Source organism: Eretmochelys imbricata, chromosome 1, assembly GCF_965152235.1.
Source record: "Eretmochelys imbricata isolate rEreImb1 chromosome 1, rEreImb1.hap1, whole genome shotgun sequence".
NCBI lineage: Eukaryota > Metazoa > Chordata > Testudines > Cheloniidae > Eretmochelys > Eretmochelys imbricata.
Genome location: NC_135572.1, coordinates 317,109,489 through 317,127,079, shown reverse-complemented (window position 1 = coordinate 317,127,079; position 17,591 = coordinate 317,109,489). Strand labels below are relative to the sequence as shown.

At 39.4% G+C, this 17,591-nt stretch overlaps 1 protein-coding gene across 3 annotated transcripts in view; it reads left to right on the top strand.

The window, feature by feature from the left end:
- CADPS2 (calcium dependent secretion activator 2) overlaps window positions 1-17,591 on the top strand; it is a 561,163-nt gene that overhangs the window by 522,650 nt on the left and 20,922 nt on the right. For all 3 annotated transcript variants that reach the window (XM_077834502.1, XM_077834493.1, XM_077834509.1), the window contains one exon: window positions 9,591-9,698. In XM_077834502.1, the coding sequence (XP_077690628.1) occupies window positions 9,591-9,698 (108 nt within the window). The remainder of the gene's footprint in view (window positions 1-9,590; window positions 9,699-17,591) is intronic.

Here is a 17,591-nt window from a genome sequence, read left to right as displayed (position 1 = left end):
AAGGAGTACCAGCAGAGGCAGTGACAGAACACAGAAAGAAAAGTATATAGTTATCCTTGATAATGGAGTAACAGCCTGATTTTCTAATCTGCGTACACAATTGTGTGTGCTAAATTGTACATGCAATTTCTCATCACGTAAATCAAGTAATTGTGGACAAAAATGTTCAGCTACACATTTGCTTGGTCACTTGTATATGCAGTTACCCAGTTTGCACATACAAACACCATAATTACATGCCCAAAATGGGCAAGCAGTTGTATGCATACGTTTGTGCTCACCATTCAGAAACTCAAACTCAGTTTAGGGGAGCACATATTGAAGCCAGTGATCTGTGTCAGTCTTTCAGAGGGTACAGTGGAAGCTTCCTCTTCCTCCCCGTACCCAGGGTCTGTGCCGGGTGAATACAGCACACTACGGGAGCCTGGTGCTGGACTAGCACAGTTCTTGGCCTCCCCACACAGAATTTTCCTTTAGACAAGGGTATATCGAGAGGACGGAGGTCTTGCACCTTCTTATCTCTCTTGTGTATTGTCGGCCCAGTGTGGCCGAAAATCATTCAATTTCACCCAATGGATATAAGTGGTGTAATTGTTATAGGTCTTTGAACCCTGAGGTGCTGGAACTAGGGATGTGGCAGCATCCACTGGCTTGAAGTGGTTTCCATCATGTTCAGGGTTTATAGTTTGGGTCAATGGCTCTCAGCACTCCCACTATACAAATTGTTCCAGCACCCCTGCATGAACCTTAGGAGCTAATACACGTCGTGGTCTACCAGACATTTTATTTATTTCCATATATGTTTTGTTTAACTGCTTCAGTGCTTCATTTAGCTAATTTTAAGAGCTAAAACATTTTTGTGGAAAATCAGTGTATCATTGACATAGTGCCATTAATTTTTAAGCAGAATCTTCTGAAGATTTCAGTGGATGTCTCTGCTTTTAAATTGGTAGCACAGGACAGGCCTTAATCCCAAATTCATGTGTTCTGCTAAATAATTTCTCCTGCTTGACACACACAAACCTGGAAATATGTCCCTTCTATTTTGAAATCCGTTTATATGAATGATTGTAGAGTCTGAAGGTAAAGCTTTAGTGTGCAGTGAGATACTGAGCAAGCTCATTGCAGTCTCTCTTTAAACCTGTCATACTTTTGGGGATAACAGGCAAGTGGAGATTTGAAGCATGACCACTCCAGTCAGCAAGAAAGTTAAAATAATATAAATCAAATATATTTCTTTGCAAAAACAGGGTTTAAAAATGGATTTTGCCATGGCAGCTGCAGCTTGCTGAAGACCCCTTGCACTAGAGAATTAAAAGTCTGATCCTGCTAATACTTGTACTCCTGAGTAGCACCGCGGGTAGGACTACTCACACCCATAAGATTATGCATGTGCACAAGTGGCTGCCGGACTGGGGCCTAAGTTTTGTCTGATAGCATTCTTTTCAAATTTCCCCCAATGCCCAGTTGCCTGTTGCTCTCCAAAAGGAAGGGTGAGGAATCAGGACCCCTATTCCTTGGTTTTCCCATTTAAACAAAATCATTTTCTTAAATACAACAATCATATAGGGGCGCAGCACTATCTTGCAAACTAATTAAGTATACAGCTAATATAGCATTCTGCCTAACTGTCCAGTCTGAAGTGTGAGAGTGGAGGGGGGGAAATGAAGACCTTGTAGGGGGTTCCAAGGGTATCTACCCCAATAATTTTTTTAATTGCTGCCATTTGATGCCATCTGGTCATTTCTAAAGCCAAACAATGATGAGTAAAGCTGTGAGTCTGTCACGGAGGTCATAGAAGTCATGGATTGCGTGGCTTTCCATGACCTCCATGACTTTTGCAGCTGCTGATGCTGGCTCAGGGGCTGCCCAAGCCGGGCAGCCCCTGGGCCAGCAGCAGCAGTTTGGGTATGTGGGAAAGGGCTCAGGGCTAGGGGCAGGGGATTGGAGGATGCTGGGGGGCGGGGCTCCCACTGGCATGGCCCTGAAGCTCCTAGGTGGTGGACGGGCTGGGGGAGCTCCCCGGGCCTGCAGGCCTCACCCCTGCAGCTTCCATGGGCTGTGGTTCCCAGCCAGTGGGAGCTGCAGCAGCCGGCACTTGTGCCCCTCTGCCACCTAGGCGCTGCAGGGATGCGGAGCTGGGTAGGGAGCCCCTGTCAGCCCTGCCAACCCTCCCCTCCACAGCACCCGCGGGGGTCCTGGGCCACCTCCCCCAGCACCCATGCTGTCCCCTCTCCCAAGCAACCACGTAACCCCTCCCCCCTGCTTTGGTCCCAGGTATTTTTAGTAAAAGTCATGGACAGGTCATGGGCTGTGAATTTTTGTTTACTGCCCGTGACCTGTCCATGACTTTTACTAAAAATACCCGTGACTAAAATGTAGCCTTAAAGATGAGTACCAGGGATAAGTCACTTCTGGCAGTGATATTTAACTATGTCTAGAGAGGAGTGATTTCCTTCAAAGTCAGGGAACTCACCCCAATCTTCTCTTCAGTGTAGTGGTGGAATGTTAACATGAGGCTCCCATATTCCTCCCCAGAGCCCCTTCCCACTCCTGGCTGCTTTTCAGCTAAGTGCTTCAGTTGAAAATGCCTTCCTTCAGTCAAAAAAGTACTCAAATATGAATTACAATGAAATCAGGAGAATTTTGTTCTTGGATAGGTATAGTATGAAGTCCATTTTAAGCTCCTGAGGAGTGAACGCTTTCATGATACCAATCCCTATAAAACTAACTTTTTTCTCAGTAACACCAGAAACATGGGTATGTTTAATATGCTCTGCTAAGTAACAGTCTCTTCTGAATGATGAAGTGAGAATAAACATAACTTAACATTTACAAATACGTGTGGTTTCTACTGTGGTTGTGACAAGCTGTTCCATTGTAGAAGCAGAACACAACAACCAAGCTATATCTCTCCAACCATAGGGAAACATTAGGAGGAGTAGCACTTGTTGAACCTTTCATCTGTAAACATTTGAACTCTCAGAAATTAAGACAATATGGCATTACTTTTGATTTGTTGCTGCAAGCGAGCTTTTCTAGGGGAAAAGACATGTGCTTTCATATTAAGTCAATTATAATGTAGCTTCTGGATACTCTTTGAAACTGGAAGAGTGTATTTATAAATTTGTCTCCTTGTTAAATAGGCACCATGACAATGTTTTTCTGGAGTACTGTTAACCTCTAGTGAAAGGTTAAGCAGCTTCTTCTGTATCTAAATCTGTTGCTCTGAAAAAATGACTGTGGAGTTGAAACCACCTACCAGTGAATGGTAAAAGAAACGACCTGCACCTGTGGGATTAGGTGTAGCAGCAGGAAGTAAGAGCACTTGCAGCATATAATTAACAAGGAATTTTTTTATCTTTTTTTTTAAACAGCGTGTTCATCTTGCCAGGTTAACTAGTGATTAACCCTAGAAAGAATCTGTTGAAGCCTACACCCTTGTTTAAACTCAATCACTTGCCAATGTATTCAGTTACTTGTGTAACCAACGACATAGTAACCCTATTAAAAATATTTCATTTCCTGGTATTTCATTTGATGTCTTTGTCTTTCTAGTCTTTCTATTAATTTCTTTGTGACTTTCTCTTTCAATCTCTGATAATTCAAAACATGCTGCCTACTGTTCTGAATTAAATAAACAATAGTACAGTAACTTTTCTCTTTCCTAAAATATGGTTATTCCTTTCCTGTAAGATGTCAGACCATTAAAAAACTTTATGCTTATTCAGTTAAGTTTACTAGGCTAAATTCTGCTCTCAATTGCATGTGGGTAGCTCCCTTCCATTGACTTCAGTAGGAGTTTCATACAAGGAGAATTTGATATTTCTGGTATAAAAGTGCTCACAGTTATAATCTATTTGATATTCATAACAGTCTGCTGAAATGTCCATTGCTATATAGCTTGTTATAGTTACTTTAAATACAACTTAGTATCCGTTTGTCATTTAAGTCTCTGATTGCTAATGAGACTTAATCTTTTTCTCACATTTTCAAATTTGATATTCATCGTTTTCCTAAATATAAAAATCCAAAATAAGAGAATGATGATATATATTGATATAAATGGCTCAACTTAAAGAAGTCATCCCTATGAAAAAAGAAAACTTTTCTATTTGTTAAAAACACAGTTTACAGTGACATATCCTGTTTTGTCACTTGTTTACAATATATATTTTTCTTTCACATATTTGAAGAAGGCCAAATAAATGAAATATTCCCAGTATAGGGAGACAGTGAAGTATATATTTTATTACTAATTTAGTCAAATTTGTTTAAAGTGTGTATCCCAAATGACATGCAATAAAGGGACAGCTTGTAATGGCTTCAATGGGTTCATGAATCAGTGTGCCATAGCTTTTAAAACAGAGAGACCTACCATGAAGGAACATTGGACAAGTTATAATCTTCCTTATCCAGACACATTTGTACAGTAAGTAGAAACTGTTAGAAGGAAAATTACATTTTTTCAGTAATTTATCAGAAATAATTGTCCTACACACACATTAAAAAAGGATAAAGTGTTTTTAAGAACTGTAATTGTAATGGGTAAATGTCACAGCTGTTGCAGTTACTCTTACTTGTGTATATTCTTTTAATGATTAGAGTCTCATGCCACAAGCTACATGAAAATATATTCACTAGGTGTGAAATTCCCATATGTCACAGCTTCAAGAATAGGTAAACATCTCAAAGAAAAATAAAGAGTTGATGCTAATGGGAAATGTTATTTTTTCTAGTTTTGACTGTTTTCAGGACAAACATTTCTTTGCTTAACTTAGTGAAAGCAAAATTTGCATGTAACATAGAAATGTTAGAGGTTAACATTTCAATGGGAGACTTGTGTGTATTTTGAAAAATTATCCCCAAGAACAATAATGAGTCCCTAATTTGATAGATTTTTTTTTCAGTTTACAGATTTCAAAATATTTTCCCATTGTCATGCCAAATCAGAACCATTTTTATTTCTGTCTCATGCATATCGGGACTCAGCAAGTTCCTAAGGTTTGCTGAAATATTTTTCTAACAATCTTAAATAGGTATACTGAATGAAAGTATATAGTTTTGTATTATAGGTTATGAATATCCTTCACATAGTGATTTAGTTTCTAAACTGATGAGACGTGATTGGAACAAATGTCTAAGAATAGGTCTTTTGTGCGAACTGCAAAAATAGAATTGTGCTTCTCAAATGCCCTTCATTTTGGCCATGATCCTGCAAGGTGCTGTGTCCTCAACTCTCATTGAAATCTGTTCATGCTGAAGTCACTCACAACTAGAGCTGGTCAGAAAATGGAATTTCCATCCCATGGGAAAGTCCAACATTTTGAAATTTCTTTTCATCCTGAATCAGGGCAAAAAGTTGACATTTTGAAATTTACCATGGGATGGAAATTCTGAAATGTTGATTTTTGAAATATCAAAATGATCTTATGGAAATGTTCATTTTAATAATGTTGAAACAAGAGGTAAAATATTTCTGACATAATTTTTAAAAAATTATGTCAGAGTAAAATGAAACAAGAAAGTGGAAAAATAAAGTAATGAGAAAGTACAAACAAAATACTCCATATTGATTCAAATGTTTTCAAAATTTGTGCATTGAAAATTTTCTTGGAATCTACACATTCCTGTGAAACATTTGTTTCAACAAAACAGAGTTTTCCAGTAGAAAACTGTTCTGTTGAAAAATTTTCAGCCAGCTATACTCAGAACTCTGTAGACCCAAATTTAAATCCTGATCCTTCTTTCCTTTAAGATCTATACATGGATAGTTCTATATAAATGCTAAGTGTTTGTGGGGTTTTCTTGCACACACAAAACGAAGTGTGCAAAGAACTGCCAGTATTTCACAGGGAATTTGGATGTGCAAGGAATGTTACATCAGGGTGTATGTGATAATTTCTACTGTTACATTTTCTCGTTCATATTATGATATATTGGAAAATGGAGTCCTAGACCCTGTTATTTATGCAAAAGTAGTAAATTCCATATATGATAGTGAATCCCTTATTCTGGGTTGTCTTCCCAGATTTGTTCCTTGGTAGATTCAGTGAAAGGAGTTGTTCTAACAAAGAGTGTCTGATTTTGTTAATGGTCTTGAGGGGCTGGATAATTGGACTTCTGAGTGGTGAATATTCTCAAATGTTGCATCCTGTTATTGTGGTAGATGGCACTGGGATCTTAGCTGCCGTTTCTGAAAATACAGCAGGTTCTCTGTGCTAGGGCTGGTCTACTCTATTGCGTTACATCGGCACAACTGTGCTGCTCTAGCACGTCTGGTGAAGACTCGCTATGCTGACAGGAGAGCACTCTCCTGTCGGCATAATTATTCCACCTTAGCAAGAGGTGGGAGAAGCTATGTTGGCGGGAGATCTTCTTCCTCTAACATAGCACAGCGTAGACACTGCTGTAAGTCGATGTAACTTACGTTGCTCGGGGGGTGGCTTTTTCACACCGCTGGGTGACTTGACATACATTGACTTAGGCAGTAGTGTAGACAAGCCCTGGGAGTCCTACTGCCTTTGTGCACAAACACAATTATACCCCTCTTCTAATAAAGTACATGATAATAAGGTCTGGTAAAAACATAATTCCATACAACGATAGCATAATAAAATAGCCATGTTTTTGAAATCTTCTGTATAGGTATTTTTGAATATATAAATGGGTTTACATATAATCCTTTAAAATATGCTAAATATCATACTTTAAAGATGTGTTAAAGACAGATTCTGATGTATGCTCTGGTCATTGTGCTGCTCTGGCAATAACAGCCCCGGGAAGCTGTTACAGACCGGTATAAGTTAAAGCTGTTTGCGGCTGCTTTAATGTATTCCAGGAAATGAAAAGGTGGCATACACTCACCTCCCTCCCCCACCGCTGAGGTTGTACACTGAGCAAAGCTCAGCCAGACCTAAGGATTGGAGCGCGAGTGCTTTAGAAACTTTTTTTTGTGTTAAGACGTATTATCAGATAAATAATATAACATTCAGTACCATCATCTGATCTATATCAGTGGTTTTCAAACTTTTTTTCTGGGGACCCATTTGAAGAAAATTGATGCCCATGACCCAGTGGAGCTGGGGATGAGGGGTTAGGGGTGTGGGAGGGGCTCAGGGCTGGGGCAGAGGGTTGGGGTTTGGGGGTGAGGGCTGCAGGGTAGGGCTGGGAATGAGGGGTTCAGGGAGTGAGAGGGGGCTCTGGGTAGGGGGTTGGGGTGCAGAAGGGGATCAGGGCTGGGGGGTGCAGGCTCTGGGGTGGGACTGGGGATGAGGGGTTTGGGGTGAAGGAAGGGGTTCTGGTTTGGGGGCCTCTGGGCTGGGGCAGGGGATTGGGGCACAGAGTTGGGGCATGGACTTACCTCAGGTGGCTCCCAGTCAGTGGCGCAGCAGGGTGCAGATGCAGGCTTCCCTCCTGTCCTGACACCCTGGACTGCACTGCACCCCAGAAGCAGCCAGCAGCGGGTCCCACTACTAGGCGGAGGCGCGCAAGTGGCTTTGTGTGACTCTCGCCCACAGGCACCGTCCCACCCCCAGCTCCCATTGCCCAGTTCCCGGCCAGTGGGAGTGCAGAGGCCGTGCTTGGGGTGGGGACAGCGAGCAGAGCCCTGTGGCTCCCCTGCCTAGAAGCTGGACCTGCTGCTGGCCCCTTTCAGGGCCCAGTGCGGTGTCTGAAAAGGTAGGTGCTAGCCTGCCTTAGCTGGGCAGCAGTGCCAACGGGACTTTTAACATCCTGGTCAGCGATGCTGACAAAAGCAAGGTGACCCAGTGCCTGACATGCCGCGACCCAATACTGGGTCACAACCCACGGATTGAAAAACACTGATCTATATCATCATAACCGTTGTCCTTCAGTTGCATACTATAAACATCATAAAATATTATTTTTTGACAAATTATACTTTTAGACTGAAACTAACCCAAGAGTGGTGCATTTGCTGAAGGCTGTCCATACTCCTTCAACCCTTTTTTAGCTCACCTTCAAGGAGGCTCCTATCTGGTTTCAGTAGTGCAATATGGACAGTGGGTTGTCTGGGGAGGGTCTAATGGAAACGCATTTAAGGATACCACACTTTAGCAGCCACCATTCCAGCTAGAGTGGAATAGACATGGAAAGACAGCCTAGCCTACCTACATCCTGCCTTTGGGCTGTGTTATGTGAATTCAATCTCTTCAGCCCCCATGCAAAGCCTGAAGAATTTTGGTGATGCAGGGAGGGGAATATTTCACCATTAGCAAACATTTCCAGGAGCAGTGACCATCCTTTCTGTTTTCCCATATATCGTTACAAAGCTCCATCCATAGTCATCCCCTTTGCTCATTATACCAGCGCAAAGGCATGGGGAAGACGGGATTAGATTTTAGTATCACACTAGCTTTATACGCTATTATAACTCAACTGACTTCAGTGGAGATACTGCTAATTTTTATCAGCTGTGAGATCAGAATCAGGCCAAGGTGTGTAGATATTTATTAACAAACCTGAGCCTCTGACAGTTTGGATCCCCAAAGTTCATACTGCTCTCAATTGTACCTTGGAACCAGAATATGTCTGAAGGAGTGCAAAGGGGATCTAAAGCCACCTTTGTGCTCCTTAATCTCTATGACAGGTTTCAGAGCAACAGCCGTGTTAGTCTGTATTCGCAAAAAGAAAAGGAGTACTTGTGGCACCTTAGAGACTAACCAATTTATTTGAGCATGAGCTTTCGTGAGCTACAGCTCACCTGATGAAGTGAGCTGTAGCTCACGAAAGCTCATGCTCAAATAAATTGGTTAGTCTCTAAGGTGCCACAAGTACTCCTTTTCTTTTTAATCTCTATGAGTTGTCATATGCTCAGCAAACGAATATCTGAACCAGTATCAAGGAAGTGGTGTATGAGGGCTTCAGCAACATGAGATTCTGTGGTTTTTTTCTGATTTTTAATTTGATGTATCATTTTGATTTATGTGGCCATCTTTTTAGTTTCATATCTAATATACATACTTTTCTATATTCAATTATTGACATTAGATATATAAAATGTGTATGTATTTGTATACCCACATGCAAGTTGTCATCTTTCATAAGTTTATGGACATAAATTACTTTAAATATTATGGGAGTATGTTCTCCCTGCTCTGTTTGCATCCACCTTCCCTTAGTGCTGATAGAAGCTGTACATGCAGATCAAGAGGAGTATATATCCTGACATTTTACCTTCATTGTTAACCAGTTCATAAGTATTAGTGCCTCTGTATTTCAGAACTTCCAAAGGGTATATCCAGCAAGCAATACCGAAAACACTAAGGGTGAAATCTGGATTCCTTTGAGCTCAATGGAAGTTTTGCTGTGAATATCAGTGGAACTAGGATTTCACCCTAAATGTGTATCAGTGTATGTAGATGGCTAAAAATGTTCATGAAATTACAATAGGAATTATTAATATTGAATCCTGCTTTACTATGGCATCTGATTCAAAGTTCATAGCAACTTTAATTAAAACAGTTTTTACATATTTACATCATTTTTCAATATTAATAATCTCACAATCTTAAAATAACCTCTTTCTAGGTGAGTTACAGTTTTCTTATGGTCTCTCTCTTCCGCAGAAACCGGGAATGGATCTAGCAGACACCTACATTACATTTGTTCGGCAAAACCAGGATATACTGCGAGAAAAGGTCAATGAGGAAATGTATATAGAAAAGTTGTTTGATGTAAGTAACTACCCTTGCAAGGCGTGCTGGCATCATGGTTACATCTCAAAGGGATAAGTTGCATTTTGATTGCATTCAGCATGTAGGTCAGGATGCTTTTCCCTGTGCCTATTTTGTTCTGCTTTTTTTTATTTATTTCTGCTAATAAAGATAGCCTTAATTGTATGCATTTCCTGCATGAGAGCTGTCTGTGTTGGAATGAGTAAATCAAAAGTTTTATAAGATTAATATTTTAACTAGTCTATCATTTTATCATTGTGTGATATGCAACTTCATTTTATTCCACCTTTTGATTTTGAAGTAAAGTGCCATGAACAGAATTGTATTGTAATGGATGTTCTTAGTGTATGGAGACACAGTTGGAAAGGTATTTTCCCTAAATAACAATTCTTATATCTTATTCTTCAGATAAAGTAAGAAAACAAATGAACTATGCGACATTCCTCCAGATCTCTAACAGCTGTTTTTGTTGAGTGACTTTTGGAACTTAGCTTACTGTAAATTTAGTCCAAAATTTTCAAATATATAGAATCCTAAAGTTAGCCTAATGCTTATTTAGGCACAGGACTCATATTTTCAAAACTGCACCCATCTCCTGTTGACCTCACATTTCAAGTGAGCTTCTCATCCTCACCATTAAGACCCTGCACACCACTCCTGCCCATGTCATCACACACACTTTCTTTACTCACTCCCCAATCTCTCTATAACCACTCCCTTTGCTTCTTGATGGCCTCATCGTCCAAATCCCTCCTTACGCAAGCCTCATCCAGAAAGCCCTGCAGCCACACTCTGTCTGGATATCTCCACTGCTTCAGGCATCGACCATCACTGTATTGTCTGTGTCTCTGAACTAGAAGCTTTATGAGGTGGTCATGTCTTATATGTGTTGAAAGTACCAAGCCCATAAAAATGGTAATAAAATCTAAATTCATTTGTTACATGTCTGAAATCTGGATCAGGAGACCAATCACTTCTGATTATATGGGAATCTGAACAGAGAAAGTAATCCTGTGTCTTTGAGACAGCTTAATACAGTCCGTTACAATACTGTTTCTGAAATGTTATATTCGCTTTGAAATGTATTTATTTGTGTACCATCTACTCAGCATTTTACAGAGCTTTTCTGGCAGTTTCATTTAATTATGTTACTGCAAATGTTTTCATAACAGCAATTCACAGCCTCTAGTGTGACACTTCAGTTGTGGCAGTTGTAGAAGGTCCTGTAACATAGACTCGCAGCCATGATATGTCATGTCAGTGTTTGTTGTTTGTTAGATTAGGTGGTCAAAATGAGACTTATCTCTTTTACTTTATATTTCCAGACATTCCTAGGCAGTTTTACAATAAAAGTATCATCTGTTTTAATAAGCTAAGTGTTAATATGTGTGAAAAGAAAGATTTTATAAAAGCTTTGATGCCCTGCAGGGGTAGAAAAATTATCATCCATCCAGCTGGCGCTTTCACAAAGCACTAAAACTGTGTTAGCAACTTCTGCTTCAGTTTGGTATTACACTGAGTCTGCAAGCATATGTTTCATTTTCAAGTTTCCTGGTGTGTGTGTGTCTGTTTTGGGGAGGGGGGAAGAGATAGGGGAGTTTTTTTCTTGCTTAAGTTGTAATTTTCTGAAACTTAATAGATGTCTAGGGCCAAATCCAACTCTCATTGGAGTCAATGGTAGGCTTTCTATTAGCTTTAACGGGAATTGAATCACACCCTTTGTCTCTAACACTAGTTTTCAGGCAGAAAAAAATGTATTCAGGGTACTCTCTTTCACACCATCCACTTACATCTTTGCCTTTCTTTGTATATGCATGAGAGATGAAGTGGTGTCATATTGAAATAAATCAGAAAGACGTTATTACAAGCATGAACGTTATGGGATATTACATTCACTTCGTATAACAAGGAGCCAAATCCAGCTCTCAGTTACACTGATGTAAATCTAGAATAACCCATAGAATGCAGCTTGCCTTCAATGAGATTACTTTGGATTTACAGCAGTATAACTGAGAGTAGGATTAAGTTATGGTTATTAGTGTCAGTAATTTAGCAAAGACTACGTAACCTTTGTATATACAGATCTATTAAGTTGTATTTTTATGGAAGGATTAAAATGAGTTGTAATTAACTTTTTAATTGGCTGTCTCAAGCCATTTATTTCTGACTACAGTTGCAGATTGTTTTACTACTGAAATATTTTTTCATTTTCATCAGATGAGAAACTGGCAGGTGGGGGAAGGGAGAATATGCCAATACATGTTTGTTTCTGAAAGGGAAAAACCCCTTTGGAATAGAGTAAAACCTCAGTAGCTAATGACCCAGGGAGTCTTGTAGCTATTCTGTGTTCCAGCAGATACAGATGCAAATTTGAACAGGACAGAGCCCTGGGTATATTACGGTTATTTTTTATTTAATATGAAAATTTATCATTCAAAATTTCTTGTGTATAGTCATAGGTCTCATTCACTACTGCATTGCTTCAGTTTTATGCTGATGCAATTCCACTGAAATCATTTATTTCAGTGAAGTTACACTGGGATAAAACTGGAATAATGCAGTGGTGAATTGGGCCAAATATATCTAGGTTTCTGCCTATACCATACAAAGCAAACACTTGCTACCATTTATATTTCTATGATGCAACAGGGTGCAGTACATAATTAGTAAAATCATGCTGATAAACATCCTCTTGCATTTATAAGATGATTAAAAATGAGTTGCTGAGAAGTTTTGTCTAGTGAAGATGTCTTTTAAATAGCTTCATGTAAAATTAAAAATAATTTTAAAAATAATGGTTAATCGGTATATTTAAATCAAGATGTATCTATTAAGGCTTAAGTTCTTTGAACCATTACCTGCTTTCAGTGAAGGCCCTCAGAGTGGTTCTTGGTGAACTGGAGAATTAAATACTTAAACAGAATTACAGTAGCATAATTCCCTTGTTAAAACATTCCATTAGGCAATTGGCTTGGGAAGCCCTGAATAAACATTGAGAGTTTCCCATTTATCCAAGCACAAACTTTACACATGCAAATAATTTAAATGCACCCTGTATCCAGTAATATAAACTTTCTCCTAGGGTCTGATCTTATACCATTAAAGTCAATGGGAACAGGAGTGGGCCCTTAAAAAAGCATTTCTCAGTAGCCAGTGTGGTTGAACTTAGATACATGTTCTGTTTTGAATTGTTAAGATAAGATGAATAGCTCTGTGTTTCATGTGCACTTTTAATTGGCATTAGACTTATTCAATGAGAAGCTAGTGTGTGTAGATCAAAACTGAAATTGGATTACATTAAATTTTCACACATCAAAGAATTGTGCTTCTATGTAAAATACACTGCTGAGTGATCCAAATTCTTCCTTTTTCTGCTAAAGTAACTCTTTCAAACACCTCTTTTGGTAGCTTATCAGTTTGATGTATTTCTTATAATTTGTGCAATAAACACAGATGTGTATCTGAAAACAGAAAAGTTGACCTTAGGCTTTTTTCAAAAATATTCCTATTCCCATTCTCCAACGAGGCCTATGGTATAGATTATATTTGCATTGAGATGTCTCCTGTTGAAAGGCTTCCAGTTTAAGCAACTATATGATTTTGTTCTGATTTTGTCAAGGTCACATTAGTAGTAAATTTGTCTAAGTAAACAATTTCCATTTTAAGTAACAGAGGAAACTTTAAGACAAAAGAAAGCCAGTAAAGCCATGTAGGTCTACCCATTATTTTAGGTTAAAATTTGGGCCTCTCTTTCTCTTAAAAATAAAACAAAACAAAAAATGCACACACACACAACATAAACAAAAAACCCACAACCCAACAATAACCACCTTTATTTTTTCATTATTGAAATAATAATACATGCGTGTTACCACATGCATACCTATGTACATAAATCAGAGTGGTAGCCGTGTTAGTCTGGATCTGTAAAAGCAGCAAAGAGTCCTGTGGCACCTTATAGACTAACAGACGTATTGGAGCATGAGCTTTCGTAAGTGAATACCCACTTCGTCGGATGCATGTAGTGGAAATTTCCAGAGGCAGGTATAAATATGCAAGCAAGAATCAGGCTAGGGATAATGAACTTAGTTCAATCAGGGAGGATGAGGCCCTCTTCTAGCAGTATTCACCCACGAATGCTTATGCTTCAATAGGTCTGTTAGTCTATAAGGTGCCACAGGACTCTTTGCCGCCATGTACATAAAATGAACACCATTAAAAAGTCAGTATTTGCCAACAGTTAATCTCACTGTGATAAGTTAGATGATACAGTGTAGTAACTATTAGCAAATGTGAACTTTGGCCCTGACCCTGCCAACTCTTACTTACTTGCTTAACTTTTGGTACGTGATTCGTAGATTCCAAGGCCACAAGAGACCATTGAGATCATCTAGATTGACCTGTCTAACACAGGCCATAGAACTTCCCCAAAATAGTCCCTACAGCATAAATCATAGAAATCTAGGGCTGGAAGATTTGGAGGTCATCTAATCTAGCCCCCTGCACTGAGGCAGGACCAATTATATCAGACCATTCCAGACAGGTATTTGTCTAACCTGTCCTCCCGTGATGAGGATTCCAAAACCTCCCTTGGAAGTGTAGTCCAGTGTTTAACTATTCATATAGTTTAAAAGTTTTTCCTATTATCAGATCTAAATCTCTCTCACTACGCATTAAGCTGATTACTTCTTGCCCTACCTTCAGTGGACATGGAGAACAATTGATCACCACCCTCTTTGTAACAGCCCTTAGAATATTTGAAGTGTGTTATCAGGTCTGCCTTCAGTCTTCTTTTCTTAAGACTAAACATGCCCAATTTTTTTTAACCTTTCTTCAGAGGTCAGGTTTGCTAAACTTTGTATCATTTTTGTTGCTCTCCTCTGGACTCTCTCCAATTTGTCCACATCTTTCTTAAAGTGTGGTGCCCAGGACCAACCTTACAGATGGGTGACAGGGGTGACTGCACAAGGCGCCATGGTCAGGGGCTGCCGTGATCAAGAGGCAAGGAATGGCGTGGGTCTAGGGTGCAAGGCTGTGGAAGGGAGCTCAGGGCAATGGGTGTGGGAGAGGCAGCAGGGCCCAGGGGTGATGAGAGAGGGTGGGGGAGCCCAGGGAAGCAGCAGGGGCCAAGGGGGATGGGTGGGGAGCCTGGGGGAGAGGGGCAGCAGGAGTGAGGGGGGATGGGTGAGGAGCCCATGGAGGTAGCGGGGTCCAGGGGCACCAAAATATAAGTTTGCCCAGGGTACCATTTTCCCAAAGGCTGGCCCTGGTGGTGCCAAAGATTAGACACTCTACTCCAGTTGAGGCCTCCCCAATACTGAGTAGAATCCTGTGTGTTACATGTGACACTCCTGTTAATACACCTCAGTATAATATTAGCCTTTTTTGCCACTATATCACATTGTTGGCTCATATTCAAGTTGTGATCCACTATAACCCCCAGATCCTTTTCTGCAGTACTACTGCCTAACCAGTTATTCCCCATTTGGTATTTGTGCTTTGGATTTTTCCTTCCTAAATGTAGTACTTTGTGCTTCTCTTCATTAAATTTCATCTTGCTGATTTTAGACAAATTCTCCAATTTATCAAGATCATTTTGAAATCTAAGCCTGTCCTCCAAAGTGCTATCCAGTATTGATTTTAAGATAGCCAGTGATGGAGAATCCACCACGACGTTGGCAAATTGTTCCAATGGTTAATTGCCCTCACTGTTAAAAATTGATGCCATATTTCCAGTCTCAGTTTTGCTAGCTTCAGCTTCTAGGCACTGGATTGTGTCATACCTTTCTCTGTTGGACTGAAGAGCCCATTATCAAATATTTGTTTCCTATGTAGGTACTTATAGACTGTAATCAAGTCATCCCTTAACCTTCTCTTTGTTAAGCTGAATAGATTGAGCTCCTTGAGTCTATCACTGTAAGGCATGCTTTCTAATTTTTTATTCGCTTTCCTGGCCCCTCTCTGAACCCTGTCCAATTTATCAATATCCTTCTTAAATTGTGGACACCAGAACTGAACACAGTATTCCACCAGTGCCAAATACAGAGGTAAAATAATCTCTATACTTCTTCTCAAGATTCCCCTGTCTATGCATCCTAGGATTGCATTAACTCTTTTTGCCATTGGCCACAGAGTTGCACTGGGAGCTCATGTCCAGCTGATTATCCACCACAATCCCCAGATGTTTTTCAAAGTCACTGCTTCCCAGGATAGAGTCCCCCCATCCTGTAAGTAAGGCCTTTATATGGCCTACAGCCCAACTGAATTCAGTGGGACTGCTCACATGTCTATAGGTGAGCACATTCCTAAGTGTTTGCAACATCATGGCCTTATTATGCTGGTCACTGTATATGTATGCATGAACACTTACAATGATTAGAGGAATAGAAATGAAGGGTAAAGCACTCATACAGTATTCTTTGAAATTTAGAAACACTGGGATTTATTACATATAACATACAATGTTTCAGCTTTTCCCAGCTTTCCATAGCCTATATTATTTGTATTCTGTTGTGCTTTTGTATTTGAGATGTTCAAATATAAGCCATTAACTTTGTTGACCTGTCATAACCAGTCATTCTATTTATTTTTAATTTTTTCTGTCAAAAGAAACTGATTGATCACATTATTTTGGTTATAATGTCAACACGCTGAACTGAATACTAATCATGTTTCCATGTCATAACCATTATTTTCCTTTTCCATTAGTAGAAAGGGATGGATGATATAAGTTCATTGATGTACTTGAGGCTGTTTGAGGTAATAGTTTATTTCTAAAGATTGTTATGTCATGTATGTCATTATGTGCTGAAGGGTGGATATGAAGTGCTTGTTTAATTCATGTGTGTTTGTTATGTCTGCTAGTATCTAGAAGCAAACAATTTATTGGCCAATTCAGCTGCATGTTTTCATATAGCATTTATAATAATTTGAAAGAATGATCTCTAGTTAAAAACGTGTGTTTCTCCTTAGTAAATAAAAAATAATTTATTTTCCTGGTGACATTTGCTAGAGTAAGAATGTGTTTTAGGTGTGAGTTTTGAGTTTTCTATTGTACTGGTTTGTTCTCGATGTTGTCCATGTCTGTCTCAGAAAGCAACATTAATGTAGTATTTAGCAGTGTTTTTCTAGCAAAATTTAATGTCTCATTTTGAAAAAATTGCACATTCTCAAATTACTACCTGTCAAGTTAGTTTTAGTTAATAATCATCATTGTCAAAGTTAAGTAATGATTTGCAAGTGTAAGATTTTATAAAAAGGTTTACTTTTGATCTAGGTTATATGCCAAGATAACTCTGACAAGTTGAAACTAGGTGTGGACTGGTTAAAGGCCTTGACTTGACTCTAAAGCTGTATGTGAATTAAAATCTGCGAAACTTGAGAGGAGCGTACCTAATTACCTAAAAGAAACTCAACAAGCAAATGTATTGTAGCTTGTTGATCTTCTTATTTCTTTGAGAATTCAGAATAATCTTCAAGAAATATGTAGACTTCTTGCTCAGATTCTTGAAATGTGATCGCAGAAGAACACAATTGTCATTTGGCACAAACCCAGAATTACACATCTTTGCATGATGCACCTGGACATATGTGGCAGGTCTGGTAGAATCAGCTAATTAACAACACAGGCTTAAACAGGCACCTCATCTGGCAGTGTAGTTAGTTGCCTGATGGTGCTCAGCAGGATTTGGTAGTGCTTTTTATTTTTCTATCCTAATGGTCTGCTGCCCACCTAATTTTGCCTTATTGTCAGCCACTACTTACCGCAGCTTGAGGCCCTCCCAGGAGGCTGAATTACTATCAAAGGATTAGGGAGATGTAGCCTTGCAGCTCTGACATTTCTGATTACTTGTCTATGCCAGAACGCTAATTAGCTGTGACTAATTAAGAAAA